Genomic DNA, 15,421 nt, shown 5'->3' with positions numbered 1-15,421 from the left:
AGTTTATGATTCGGAGCAGTGTTTGAGATGATTAAGCGTAATAAACAAGCTTTTGTGTCGATATGTGACAATGGATGAAACATAACTCCATCATTTCACTCCGAAGTCCAATCGACAGTCATCCGAGTGGACAGCAACACGATGAACCCGCTCCAAAGCATGGGAAAACGCAACAGTCGGCTGGCGAGGTTGTAGTGTCTGAATTTTGGGATGCCCATGGAATAATTTTCATTGACTACCTTGAAAAAGGAAGGACCATCAACAGCGACTATTACATGGCGTTATTGGACCGTTTGAAGGACGAAATCGCCGGAAAACGGCCGCATTTGGAGAAAGAGAAAGTGCTGCTTCACGAAGACAATGAAGACAAAAATCCGTGAATTGGGCTTCGAATTACTTCCTCATCCACCGTATTCTCCAGATCTAGCCCCCAGCGACTATTTCCTGTTCTCAGATCTCAAAAAATGCTCGCTGGGAGGAAATTTTCGTCGGATGAAGAGGTGATCGCCGAAACTGAGCTCTATTTTGAAGCAGAGGACAAATCGTACTACAAAAATGGTATCGAAAAGTTGGAGGGTCGCTATAATCAGTATATCACTCTTGAAAGGAATTATATTGAACAAAAAAATCTAATTTTGCCAAAAAATGTGTTTTACTTTGGTAGGCCGGGGACTTTTCAATTGACCTATTAATTTTTGACAACTGGCAATGTTGCAAATTCAAACTGTGATGCGCATGCGAAGTTTTTCAGAACTAGACTCTTCTCAAAATTAGCCCCTATCAAAAAAATCGAATTTATTTAATTCTCAACCAACCATAATTGGATTAACCGTAAAAAATTATGTTGCCAATCAAGTTATAAGTCCACAGAAATTTCGGCATAGTTTAAACCAATAAAAGTGTTTTCTTTTTCAAACGAATATAACCCCTTGAGAAAGCTTTCCAGATATCATCGTCTCGTACAGAAATAACATAAAGAAAACGAAACAGATCAAACGAACAAACTAAATCCCTAAATCCGTCGGTTTTTTTTTAAGTCAATAACCGACAGACACCTATCATAAAATCTGTAATAAAACAATTATTTAAAGGATCCTCCGCAACTGGTTTAACGAAGATAAAGCGTTAAAAAGTTCCGAACGATACCGAGCAATAGACCCGTCCCCTTCTCCTCCCGCCCTTCTCCGTCAGCCCGTCGACTTAACGGCGACCTTAATCTGGAAGCTTTTAATTATTTTCGCGTCCAAAACCGACGCGAAGTTTCCCTTTTATCGCTGTCTTTCGCGAAGTTCTCAAAGAAAAAGAAAACAAAAGTTATCGTTGTTCCAGCTCTTACTCAAGCCAAAGTTCAGTTGTATAGAAAAAATCAAGACCATCGGCAGCACCTACATGCTGGCGTCCGGCCTGAGACCGGGAAAGGAGGGGGACACGAACGTAAGTAATGAAATCCGGCTTTATCGGGTTATAATTAAAATAACGTTGGTTTCTCTGTTTGTGTGCTCGATTCGTATCAAATAGGCTTTGTTCAAGGTAAGTGCAACTGTAGCTGATTGATGTGTTTTGTTATTGTACCGATCGAGTCCGGTTAGTTTTTGATTTTTGAAGAAGTGTAATTAAGAACTATCAATTCGATTTTTTGTGTTTTACCAAGCCTTAGTTACAGTAATTAACTCGATATATTTAAACGAAATCTTGAGGCTTTAGTCTATTAGATACTTACACGTATGCAACTAAATATATTAATTGTGAAACAGTTTAGGAAACTTTTTTTTTATTACTCTTCGTGAGTCCACAATCTGCCCTATTGGCAATAAGTATTTCTTCTGTTTATATTATATATACATGGCATGTAGAAAATCACTTCATTAAGCAATCTTCTGTATAAAATATTATCTTAATTAATTAGTCTTATTCTAATGCTTATTCTAAACTCTACATATGTCCAGTAATCAGATCAGGTGGTGTTAAACGTTTTAGTCTACGCACTTCACTATCACGTCGCATATTTAGCTGATTAGCGAGTACATTGGGACGCACTGACACTCTTTCGAAGTACTTCACACAAACACGTTGAATTACACTCGTTCTTGGTTCTAGAGGAATATCGCGTTGTATCACTTTATTTGAAATATAGTACGGAGCATCAACAATGGCACGCAACGCCTTATTTTGGAACCGTTGAATGATGGATATATTAGATTTGCTAGCGGTACCCCAAGGTTGGATTCCATATGCCCAAATGGGCTTGAGTATAGACTCATACAGCAATACCTTGTTATCTAATGATAACTTGGATTTGCGCCCAATGAGCCAATACATTTGATATAATTTTAGTCCCAGTTGTTTCCGTTTAGAGAGTATGTGCTTCTTCCAGGTTAGGCGTCGATCTAAATGCATACCAAGATATTTAACATGCTTTGCTTGGGGGAGTTGACGATGATTGATATTTACTGGTGGACATGTTCTTCTACGCAGGGTAAACGGTATATGCGTGGATTTTGATTCATTGGCTTTAATGCGCCATGTCTTCAACCATAATTGTATTTGCTCCAGGTGGGTTTGTAGGTTTATTGATGCTGTGACTGGATCTTCATGGGATGCTAAGATTGCTGTATCGTCTGCACATGTTGCCACAGTAGTTATTTTTGTGGTGGGCAGATCAGCCGTATACAGAAGATACAGTACTGGACCCAGTACACTACCTTGCGGAACTCCTGAATATATGGGATTTAATTCGGTATGTTCATCGCCTTGATTTACAATAAAATGTCTGTCAGTGAGATACGATTTTAGTAGCTGATAGTCCGGATGAGGGAGAAGTTTCTTTAGTTTAACCTGCAAGCCCGTATGCCATACTTTGTCAAAAGCCTGAGATATGTCTAGGAAAGCAGCCGAACAATTTCTTTTGGCATTTAGGTCAGCGTTTATGCACTTGTTCTATAGTCCCATGCTTATTGCGAAAGCCAAACTGATGTTCTGGAATAATCTTTCTTTTTTCTATTATATAGTTTAGTTTTTTTATGTATAATTTCTCGAAAACTTTCGAGATTATTGGTAATAAACTTATAGGTCCGTAGGAGGTCACATCTTCTGGTATTTTTCCTGGTTTAAGTATCATTAATATTTTAGCTACTTTCCAGATACTAGGGAAGTAATTAATTCGTAGCATAGCATTAAATATATATGTTAATAGTTTTATAGCCTTTTCTGATAGTTCTTTTAAAATTTTGCCAGTAATTAAGTCATAACCAGGAGCTTTTTTAATATTAATTTCTCTCATTATTGTATGTTTAACTTTTTTGACCGTTAATTTCTCGTGCGGTAAATCCATTTGAAATGGCGAATCTAGAAGGCTAGTAATTTTATTTTCGTCATCTTTATGTAGCTGAGACTGGAAAGGTTTAAAAACATTTTTTAAGTGTTTTGAGAAAATTTCGGTCTTCTCTTTATTGCTTCTCGCCCAATTATTTTCGCTTGTTTTAATAGGTGGGTTATGCTGCTGGGATCTCCAGCTTTTTTGTTGCTTTCCACAACGAATAGTCTGTAGCCTCAGTTGATGTCAAATTTTCTAGGTATTCTTGAATGCCTTGGTTTTGTTCAATTTGGATTAGATCTCTCAGCTCTTTTATGGCCCTATTAAATTTTCTTTTATTCTCTTCAGTCCTTTGCTGTTGCCAATTTCGTCGTAACTTTCATATAAAGCGACACTGAAGTTAACGGCAGATAAAAATCATCCCGAGGTATCACCTGTATCTTCTCCCGCCAGTTTACCTTTGAAGATCTACCAAATGGCACTGTTTCTACCCAAATTTCCATAGTAAGTTCCTTCCACAGTAAGTTTCCATAGTAAAACACATGGATACAATGATGTTGTATGAATTAATTGAGGATTCCGTGTTCCAAAAAACTGACTGTTCTATTTATTGACATGGCCACTGAGAAGAAAATGGACAATAAATAATTATCAATTTAGACTGTACTCAACTCGTTGATAAGGATCTCTCGGTGACAATTTTTGAACTATCTGAATTTTGTACGGGAACATTTTTAAATCAGTTCTCAAAATTCACCTTAAACTGCATACAGAAATGTGTAACTGGAAACCACGTCTCCGAATTGTTGTTTCTGGACACTCTGCAACACTATCGCGCACCAAAGCCACATTTTCAGCGTTTCGAGACATTCGTTTTCTTTCCGAACAATGTCTGTCTGCTAATAAATTATGATAAATTGTGGTTTTGTGGGGCACTGGACGATTATGATATTCTTGACGCAATTTCCGCTGAGTGGCAATAGAGGCAATAGTGGCTCGTTCTTGTGGCGTATATTTATCCATAATAGAATTTTGACGTCTACACAACATAATGGTTAAAGCGAAACTGAGCTAAACGTCACATAACCGCGCAATCAAAATGGTAACGAGACTATTGCCCAACCTGTTAGAAGGTCTTCACGCCATGCTGTCATGTTATCAAAAACATGTGCAACATCGAGAAAAACATCAGAGCACACACCTTTATTTTCTAGAGATTTTCCATTTACACTTGTAATTTAATGTACTTGGTCAATTGTAGAGTGAGAATTCCTGAAACCACACTGATGAGATGATATCAACTTTCCTTGCTCGAGAATAGGTTAGGCGTTTTCACTTTTTATTGCCAGTGTTATTAAATCCCAGAAAACTCTTGTTTTTTACCTGGCAAGCTAAATCAGCTTCTAGTAGCCAGTAGCTCCTGTATTAATCAAGCTAAGCTATCCGTTTTTTTTTTTTGAAAGTTTGTGTTAAATTTAGGACAAAAACCCAGTCTAATAAGTATTCAAGTATGTTGTCTTTGTGAACTTTTTAATCCTCCAGGTCATTCTCTGTCATTGATTTTAAAAGAACCACTTTTAAATCGTTAGAACCAAGACCGACAATTGTGATATATAAACTTTTTTATAAACCGTAACGTAACTCGTTGCCGACTAACCTACAATTTGTCTTTTCATTAACTTAAATCTAGGTATGTATCTAGGAGGACCTTTCTTAATATCTGGTGTAATAATGTTTATGTATTAGCACTGATGTTCTTCTATTAAATACACCTCACTACACAAGATCAAATGGTTTAATTATTTTGGGTATGTGTTCTGTTCTGGTGTTATCCATGTGTTGTATTACCTCGACATTGACAATGTATTCCAAATATATTCCATATAGGTTTCAATATTTGCTTATATAGTAGCTTATTATTATATACTAATAATTATGATTTTCTTTGTATTAACCAATACATTTTTCCTGTATTTTAACTTCAGTTTTTTCCTTTTCTTTTTTCTGCATCAAGTTTTTCATTCCAAGATAATTGGGCCCAATACCTTGTGATACACCTGCGTTAGCTTCTTTTATTGTAAAGGAAGCTTCTTCTTCTACAACATTCTGGTTGTAATGTATGATTTTAATAGTTCGGTGGGTTGTTTTGGTAACATTTTCTGTAGTTTATGAACAAGGCCTTCATGCCAAACCTTATCGAAGGCTTGTGCTTGTACTTGTGCCACATCTGTAACATAGTTTAACATACATTTTTAACTTCATAGACTTGTTCAATTACATTTGTTTTTCTATGCACTTGATCAATTGTCGAATGTTTGATGGAAAACCCAATCTTATGTATAGGTATTAGATTTTTCTCTCCAAAAATTGTGAAATGACAAAACAGCCACCACTGTAAGCCCAAAAGTGTTTGACGGGTGTCTGTAGCGTATTTCCTCAAATCGAACAACAGAAGTAATGAACGTCAAAAATACACTGAATAACTCAGTAATACTAAATACGATTAATTAAAAACGATTATTTTATGTAGAGAAATATCAAAACAATCAGATCTAACAGTTGAGTTTTTTTAATTATTAATCTCCTAGAACGTCAACAATCTGCCCGTGGGCAATAATTATTATTATATGATTTCAGTTATAAAATATAACTATCCTAAATATAACTAAATGGAATAGTCTTTCCGTGTAGCGATGCAATAGTCTTTCAGTGTATTTCGCACTAACAATCAGAAAGACGCTCGTTATGGGTTGTATGGGGATATCGCGCTGAATCAGTTTGTTGGATACGTAAAATGGAGGCATCAACGATGACTCGCAACACTTTATTCTGCAACCTCAGGAGGATATCTATATTAGATTTGCTAGTAGTACCCAACAGTTCATTACCATAGTTCCAAATGAACCTAAGTATTGACTTATACAGCAAAACCTTGTTATCTAATGATAATTTATATTTACGCCCTATCAGCCAATACATTTGGTTTAGTTTAAGCCCAAGCTGTTTGCTTTTCGTAACTATATATTTTTTCCATGTCAAACGTCGATGGAAACGCATTCCCAAACAGTTGAATTAAGTTGATAAACAGTTGTGTACATTGATGCCACATTCTCACCAATCAATTTTTATCATTAAATCCAAAAAAAATCTAAAATCTAGAAATGGAGTAAAAACCGAAACCGAAAAATCCCCTTTGCTGGACAAGGAAACAAATAAGACATGTTGCTTTATGACAGAGCTTGATGCTCACGTTGCTCACTCGATTTAGGAGTGAATTTGGTAACTTCCCAGGCTTGGTTACCATTTGTTCTGATCAATGTAATACGCCTTGTGGATAAGCAATTGAAGACGCTGAAATATTTACATAAATACTTTGTAACCTACAAGTTTCTCCGTGACGACATCGTTTACCTTTTAAGGTGAAATATAAAATAAATTTTCCAAAGAATAATATCTTATCTATCCCCCGTATATAAGGAATAGTATAAAGAGACGATTTCATCAAACCAAAGGAACTTTTTCCCTTTTAATATCGAACGGGCGATGACCTTATGCAGATGCTGCCGCTTTGATTGTAAATTAACTTAGAGGCCCGGGCAATTGGTCGGGCACCACACCAATTTGCCTAAGTTGTTTAGGCGAGCTTTCGCCGCGATCTAAAGCAGCAAAGATTTCCCACGAGATAAAAAGAACTCCCTGATAATGGATAAGAAGGGTGAGCCTAATCGCAAGATGGGACCGAAACACGAAATATATTGCAGTCACAAGCGAATGTATTGTAGTAAAGTAGGTACAGGTTGTTCTATAAGTACGCAGAATACAGAGGTTAAACAAAATAGCATGAACATCTAACATATAGTCTATTCAAGGTTTATTTGTATATGCATCATCGAAATGTGTGATGTCAAAACGTCGCAATGTTGCCGCATCAACTCTGAGTTTTAGTTCAGTTTGTCGTTGATATACAACAAAATTCTAATCTAAATTACATAATAATTGAACAAACATTTTATCAAATATAATTTATTTTAACATTATAGTACATCTAATGCATCTATTATCGAAGGACTTAAAACTACAGTTAAGAACACAGGTGTAATAGTTTGTAGGTTAGAGTTGTTTTATTATAATTACATTGAATTCTTTTCCTCACCACCCATGAGGTAGAGTTCTAGTATTTTTAAGTAGTGGTATCCCCGTGGAAGCCTAATCAACCTAATTAACAATTATATATCAAAGTAATATATTTTACTTTCATTCGAGAGCATATTTACTTGTCGAGTCATCTTGATATCACTGTATTTTTTATTTCTTCTGCTACTACTTGTGTACATCATTCCTGATAAAATTAATCACTGAATTCTGCCTAATGCATTTACTATATCTACAAAACAGTTAGTATTCATTATCTCCTCCTGCATTCTAACCTAATGCTTATGTTTAATTCTGAACAATTACAATCATATCTGTGCACACAAATCTTTCACGACCTAGAATTCTATTTTCTACAGTTATATTCTATTAATTATGTGCATAGCTTTAGTTGTTTCCACTTTGTCTCAAGAATTTCCAGCATTATCACTTGAAAGTTCCCTTTAGTTCATTTCTAATCTATCTAAAACATGTTCACGATCTACCATTTATCAATTACTTCCTCTGTATGACTCATCAAGTTCATCCAAACCGAAGATGTTATGATCGACAATGCATCCTTCCACATATCCAAACAGTTCTTGATAGAATATCCTTCTCGACCAGCATGTCCATTATAATAATTCTTTGCTACCCCCATATCAACTCGATTGGATTGAATATAAAGTGATATGCTATGTGACCATATTGTTCAGTCATTTGATCTACTGTATATCTTTTTTCAGGCTTATTTCTAAAAAGGTAAATTGCGAAAAACGCAATGAAATATTTCGTTTATATTTACCTAGTAATAATTTGAAATAGTTCAGTTTTTAGCATAGTCTCTTCAAAACTCAATTCACGTTTTGAAAGCCATTCCCTCATTACAGCCTTTGTTGATGCTATTATTTAGATTATTTCCACCAGTGTGCTATGATATGGTGCACTGTCCAAAATAATAACTGATGGTTCCCCCAGGTTTTTTATCAATTGATATTTTTTCATAGTATTGGCCATTAGGTTTTACACATTTTGCCATTCCTATCTCATGACATTTCAAAAGAATACGTTTCTACTTTGAGCTAAACCATTTAAAAAAGCACGTTCAACAAAACAAAAAGTCCGTAAAATTGCGCAATTCTCGTTACTTTTTGATCACACACCTGGCTATCTTTTGAAGCTCGTATAACTTAAAACACAAAGGTTTATTTCATTTTAAAAATATTGAACTAAACTAAGCACTAATTATCCAATAGTTTGCCTTTGATTGTCTTCGAAATAGCAATATTTCTACCGAAATTTATATGGTATAGCTTGTATGGAATCGTCTCCCAAGTTTTGATGACTCCGAATAGTCCGTGACTGAATAACTTATTGAAAGAAATTGATTAACTGAGGTTCAATAGAACGCAATTATTTTGCTTGGAAACTATTATAACAACTTAGGACTTGTTACTACGACTTATGAGAAAATACTTCCGAATCACCATCCACTAAAGTCCACCAAATTTCGAATACAAAATGCTCACCTTTGACTCAACCATCAATATAAAATTCACGCCTTTACTAAATTATGATCTTCAAGGAAAAAATAACAAAGAAAAATAATACGGCGCCATACTCCAGTTATATATACGTTGAGCTCTCTTAACACTTCAATACTAGAGAAATCAAGTATTAATTCCAGAAACTTTAAAACTTATATTACTTTTTAATAATATCGATACTGCGTCTGATACTTATATACACTTACTCAACAACAAATATCATTTTAAACAGGAAGCAACAAGAAAGGCAGAACACATAATCGTGGCCTTAGTGGACTTTGCCATCTGTCTCATGACCAGCTTGGACCAGATCAACCGAGACGCATTCCAGAGGTTCAAACTTCGAGTAGGTATGTACGTTTGACCTTAAGCCTTCTAACAATTAAATTTTATTACCTATTCCTTGAGTCTAGTTTGATATCTGTAATATTTTGTTTAGTAAGTCTTCTTCCCAACTATTCGACTTTTCTTACTCTCTATTACTCTGCTGTATCCATATGTTATATGAAAAGGACTTCTATAGAAGCTCTGTAATACCTGCTTAAAAAAACCTATTATTAATACAATATACCATCTAACGTTCTTTCAGTCATTATTTCTCTACTACATTCCCACAAGTATTTCACTATATTGCTATAAGTCCAGTCTTTTCTATATCAAAATATGTAGGAGTCATACCATCCGGAACTAGTGCTGCTGACATACAGCTGATACCCCCACGTAATAATGATGATGCTTTATTTTATGGGTGAAAGTAAATAACTCATTTTTCTTTTTCTCTCAACAACATTTTTATGAGAATATATTCTCCCAATATTTTTTTTATTCCTGACACTACATACACTATTCCCTCAAAATTTCATTGTTTATTTATGATGATTATTAGGTCTGTAGTGCAGTTCCCCACTAACATATATCTGTAAGATTATGATTTAATTATAATCTTAATATGCTCTTTTCAATCCAATCCAAATCATGATTCAAGCACAGATATTTATCCAATGCGTTTAATATAGTTATTAATAATTTGTATCGAACACTTCATCGAACACAGTATAGCTGTAAGTTGATTTAATAACATTTCTATTCCATCAGAATTAAAACAGTGTATATGTTTTTCAAAAACTATTTTTTTCGAATGACACATACTTACACCATCAATCAATTATAGAATTATTATTTCTGAACCAAATTTAGAAAGCGAGATTAATTTGTTCCAATACTGATATTAGCTCTTGTCCATACTGCTATTGTTCCATATTATTATTATGTTATAGCATGGTTAATAATATTTCCCATAATTATTTTATGGTCCCACTAAGAACAAAATCTTAGTATGTAACATATGATAAAGTTTAACTTGTTTATTTACTTGGTTTCATAACAACAATATATTGTTATGTTAGTATATACATAATTGTAAGAAACTATTTAAACTAAAATTTGATATAAAATGAAATTAGTACTTATACAGTTACCAAAAATGGGAATAATTGAATTAGTTTTTATGTTTTTAATACACTTAACATCCAAAGTTTCATTCATTAATCTATTTATCTAGGATTCATCAGTATTCAAGATTAAAGTTTTACATTTTATTCGTAGGTTTGCATCATGGTCCTGTGATAGCAGGGGTAGTAGGCGCCCAAAAGCCACAGTACGACATTTGGGGTAATACCGTCAACGTAGCATCCCGGATGGACTCCTGTGGCATCATGGGACGCATCCAGGTCACCGAGGACACAGCAGAAATACTGCAAAGTGCCGGGTACACTTGCGAATGTCGAGGACCAACCTACGTCAAAGGCAAAGGGACTCTCACCACGTATTTCGTGAAGACGGTGTTCGACGATAAGTAAAATGATAAAATTAGGGGATAATTAGGTGGTACCGACAAATGTCAGTTATTACTGGATTTTTGAAATGGGATATTTTTAATTATTAACGTTCGTTCATTACAAGTTTGTATGACTCGAAATGGGAATGTGTAAGGCGGCCAGTGAAGTTCATTTAGGTTCCAAATCTACATATTTTAGATGTTAATAACCATAAAAAACAAAATTAAAAAATTTTGCTCATTAGAAAATGGCGAATGCGCCAGTTAATGAAAAAATTTTATTAAGTGGTGAAAGCGCCCATATGTAGGTGATATATATGAAAAAATATAAGATACTTATTTACAAAATATGCATGAATATATGCAACTAAATCAAAATATACATAACCATTTATTATGATTATCATAATTTGACATTCTATATTAAATGGCGAATGCGCTAGTGGAAAAGGCGACTGCCAAGTTTTTAATAAATGGATCGATAACGATTAACATCAATTAATGTGAGCATTTATATTATAGGCGTCATTACTTGACTTTTTAACAATTATGACAAAATACTATAGCTCTGTAATATTTATAGTTAACATAAATATGCTCTGTGCAGATTGTGATCTTGAAACAACATTCCCTGAAAACAACTTAAAAGGGAATCCAGTCGAATGATGATTGAGACACTTACACAGAGCATTTACAGATAGTTAAGCGATTATAGTAAATATTTTGTGAATGACAACAATCGGAAGCTTTCAAAATATATAGAAACATTCCTGTAAACAACAATCATGGATTTTACGCGTCATCTTATACATTCCATGCGGAGTTGTAGACAATAAAAAGAGACCTGTTAATTGGGACAGTTTAATTATTTGTTTGAAATTTGTGATAAATATGTATCAAGGAGAAAGGCAACAACGCAGGTAGGAATATTATTTTGTTTTTTATTATTACACCACAGATGATATTATTTATTTAAACCATATACTCAAAAGGCACGATAACGGAATCATTAACATATAATTAATTGGATAAAAGAGTGAGATTATATACTGTTTATATTAGTAAAAACATTTATCTCTCATATCAAAAATTGTCAAATATAGATTTAAGTACCTGAGAGAACACTTAACGTTGTTTTTCAATTTTGTAACTAATACCGTTGCCATCAGAAAGACTAGACAACTGTTGTTAATTCCCAATGTTGTTTTATTATATAAATATATAATAATCGATAAGCAATGACTAATATATTAAAACTAATTATCTGATTAATTTGATTTAATCTAAAACAAGATCTTAGGTCGCAATTGTACTCTTGTTCAAGTCTTTCTGATTGCTATCTAAATAATATACTGCTCAAAATATTTTTGTTCTAGATAATATAGCTAAATATACAGCAAGAACTATCTGTCGTTTATTGAGGAAGGAATTATGTACAAAACTAAATTAATTTCTTCTTAATATTAGGGTAATATACACATATTTGTTAATGTTATGCTTAATTAAGAAATTGTTTTGTTTATATATATATTTATCACCCAAAATTTTAAAATATTGAAAAAAAAACACAAGGCGTTTTGAATATATAGTTTCAATCAGTTCTTAATAAAACATTTTAGCACCGTCTAACATATAGAGAGTCTCTGTTTTCTGAACAACAAATGCCAATAGAGTCTTTAAATCTGGCTTCTTCACCATATTCTCCTGGTGTTTTCACCATATTCTCAATATTCATTAACCATATGTTCATAAATACTTGATTAAAATTTATATTAATATTCTTATTATTCGACAATTTTTGACCGGATTATGGCTAATTTTTTTTTTCGACTGGTATCGTTATATGAGTTGGTTTTAAAAATTATTTCTTCTCGTAGCGCATTCACCAAATTTCTTAGAGTATAAAAAATGTACACCACCCAGAGTCCAATTCCTAATTTCTATAGTAGTACCCCTTTTGAATATTTTACTACCTTCTATCCATAGATAGCATCATAATGACTTGACAGTGTTTAAAGTAGATCTTTGTTTCAAAAATATTTGGATATCAGTCTATTACATTATCACAAAATTGAAGATCATAGATAGATTATGGGACATAGATTTAGAAATATTGTATGTATCTTTATGCCAATGTGTTATGAAATTTTGATGGTCATAAATAATTATTTTTGGAACAATAGGCGTTATATATAATAATGTACCTATCTAATTTTTACCATTAAAATCCAATTTTAATAAATCTTGCTATAATCCTGAGTTATGTAAAATGAAACCATCTGATATAAGAGAACTATGTATGCATTTTAATCTTAATTTATTTTTTTCAATAGCTTACTATATCATGGCACACTATTCATTTATGTTACCCTTCTGTTTTTTTAGAATGATTATTACAGATATTTTAAAACAATAAAATAAGGTGTAATAGGGAGATAAAAAAAAGATAAGGCATGAAAAAGTCTCCAATTGAAACCTTATGTTATGTCAAACTGTATATCTTATAGAAGATATTTATCATTTGCTCAAACCTTTGTTCATATATATTTTAGATGTACTGCAACTAACACATTCTTGTCATTTTATTTAAAAATTTGTATTGTTTCATGGCACACTACTGCTGATTTCTAATGGTATAATTGTTTTTATTCTTTTAATTCTAATTCAAACTTATATTAAAAACTAAGGGTTTGTACAGTTGTTTAAAAGATGGATTTTTCTTGTTGTTATCTAACTAGTTCCCTTATTATTTTGAGCAGAATACATCACGTATAGAATTATTATTAATGGCCTAAATTATATAATGAGGCAGTTTCTCGTTGATTCCATATCCATTAATTCCTTTCTTCGTTAGGCAAATAAATATTTTTATCGTTCAAATATATTTATATATGTATAATAAATTCCGAATAAAGATTATTTCACTATAACATCAATTGTTTCAATTCTAGAAGTCCTTATCAATTAAGTATTTTTGAAGGTGTTGTGACAGATAAGATTTTTATATATAATGTAAACTGTTTTAGGGTATCCATGGCAGTTGAAGAGTAAGAATGGCGTCGAAGGGACTCTGTACGGCAGTAATTTTTTCCTTTCTGGTTAGTGTGGCGATAGGAAATAAGTTGCTTCCTATATTCGATGATCCCCATAGTATTTACCAGTGTCCTGACCCTACTATAGTAGAGTAAGCATTTTAATATTCTCTTCTGGTTTAAAGCTAATATGGGTACTTCTGTGTGTCTATAGAGACTATCCTCTGTGCGCTTCAGATGTTAAAATAGGCGGTCAGATATTTACTACCTTAACCAAAACCGTCGATTGTCCAGCTTCCGGAATTAACAAGAAAAAAATCGCATGCATCATAGTAAGTTCATCAATGGTTTTTAATATTTACTGAAATATATATTTGTATAACTATTCTGAATATAACTACAAACTTAACATTATGAAGAGGTTTTCTCTCTTCTTTCTCTATGTAGGAGATTTAATCGTTCAAAAATTTGGCATGCGGATCTTATGATTAAAAATAGTTTGTACATTGTATTCTCCTATAAATGTAAGTTCACTTCACGAGCTCACGTAGTTTGATTCTGATTAGTTTTGAGACACTATCATAAGGATTCATAAGGAACATTATTAAGGTTCCCATAATTACTAATCATATTTTCAGAAACGGTGCTTTCAAATTAATTTAAGTGGCCTTGGTCCTTATATGGAATTCTATATTATTGATATTTCTTAAAATGTCATTTACCTCTTACCTACTCATCGCATTGGCCATATTGTTATTATTTAAATTCATATTTAATTCGTGTTCTGTCTTGCAATACACCGTGTCAACAAATTCGTTCCATGTATTCATATCATTTGGTACTATCTGGCCTCTTACTGTTTTAACTTTTGTACCTATATTTAATTAATACTCTATATGATGATTAAATTAAGTGTCGTGAGATATGATATCAATCTGCAATGATAAATACTAAGGTTTATTTGTATTTTCCTATTTCAGGTATCTGACCTTTCGGACAATGATGAAGGTGGATATGCGACAATCGTCAATGGCGGTCTTGATCAATACTTCGTCGAAATAAGACTAAAATCCCAATGGGGAAAGGGATTAAACTACCATATAGAAGTCTATACGCTGTCAGAAACCACGACAGCGTCAGGTACAACAAAACATAGATAGTCCCTTCTCTTAGTTATGTAGATAAGATAGAATTTATACTAAACATGAAAAATACCGTTATTGTTTTTTCTTGATGTTATAAAGATAATAGGGATATGTTATAAAAATATAAACTGTTATTATTACTTCATATCATTGTATCATTATAAAATTATGAGTAAATCTGTCATTGTTAAATGTATGTACAGTTAAAACTAAGTACTTATTAATTCTCTATGTTTTCGAAGATCCAGGTTCTTTAAAAGTGATATAAATATATGCAGACGTGTTGGTAATTATTTTAGGAACACTTTTATAATTGAAGCAGTGATATTTTAGAATTGAAAGATTTGAAATTGTATCTGTTTAATATCTAGCTGGCCAAATATAAATGTGTTCTTAAGATATATAGTAAGTAATTA

The 15,421-nt window shown here is 32.9% G+C and overlaps 2 protein-coding genes across 6 annotated transcripts in view; both read left to right on the top strand.

The window, feature by feature from the left end:
• The window catches only part of Adcy2 (adenylate cyclase type 2 Ac76E), a 268,794-nt gene extending 255,034 nt beyond the window's left edge, over positions 1–13,760 (top strand). For 4 of the 5 annotated variants that reach the window (XM_076416314.1, XM_076416308.1, XM_076416312.1 and 1 more), the window contains 3 exons: positions 1,330–1,434; positions 9,224–9,341; positions 10,597–13,760. In XM_076416314.1, coding sequence (XP_076272429.1) covers positions 1,330–1,434; positions 9,224–9,341; positions 10,597–10,850 — 477 coding nt within the window. In that variant the 3' untranslated portion in view covers positions 10,851–13,760. The remainder of the gene's footprint in view (positions 1–1,329; positions 1,435–9,223; positions 9,342–10,596) is intronic. The other variant, XM_076416313.1, reaches the window with a different exon arrangement.
• An 87-nt stretch (positions 13,761–13,847) lies between these two features.
• LOC143203957 (uncharacterized) lies at positions 13,848–15,150 on the top strand. The gene is made up of 3 exons (XM_076416318.1): positions 13,848–14,012; positions 14,075–14,192; positions 14,841–15,150. The coding sequence occupies exons 1-3, from the start codon at positions 13,882–13,884 to the stop codon at positions 15,018–15,020; spliced, it is 429 nt and encodes a 142-aa protein (XP_076272433.1). The 5' UTR covers positions 13,848–13,881; the 3' UTR covers positions 15,021–15,150.
• Positions 15,151–15,421: the final 271 nt, after the last annotated feature.

This window comes from Rhynchophorus ferrugineus, unplaced genomic scaffold (assembly GCF_030347505.1).
Source record: "Rhynchophorus ferrugineus isolate W39M unplaced genomic scaffold, kcgeb_rfMv2 rfM10, whole genome shotgun sequence".
NCBI classification, from domain to species: domain Eukaryota; kingdom Metazoa; phylum Arthropoda; class Insecta; order Coleoptera; family Curculionidae; genus Rhynchophorus; species Rhynchophorus ferrugineus.
This window is presented reverse-complemented; position numbering and strand designations above follow the sequence as displayed.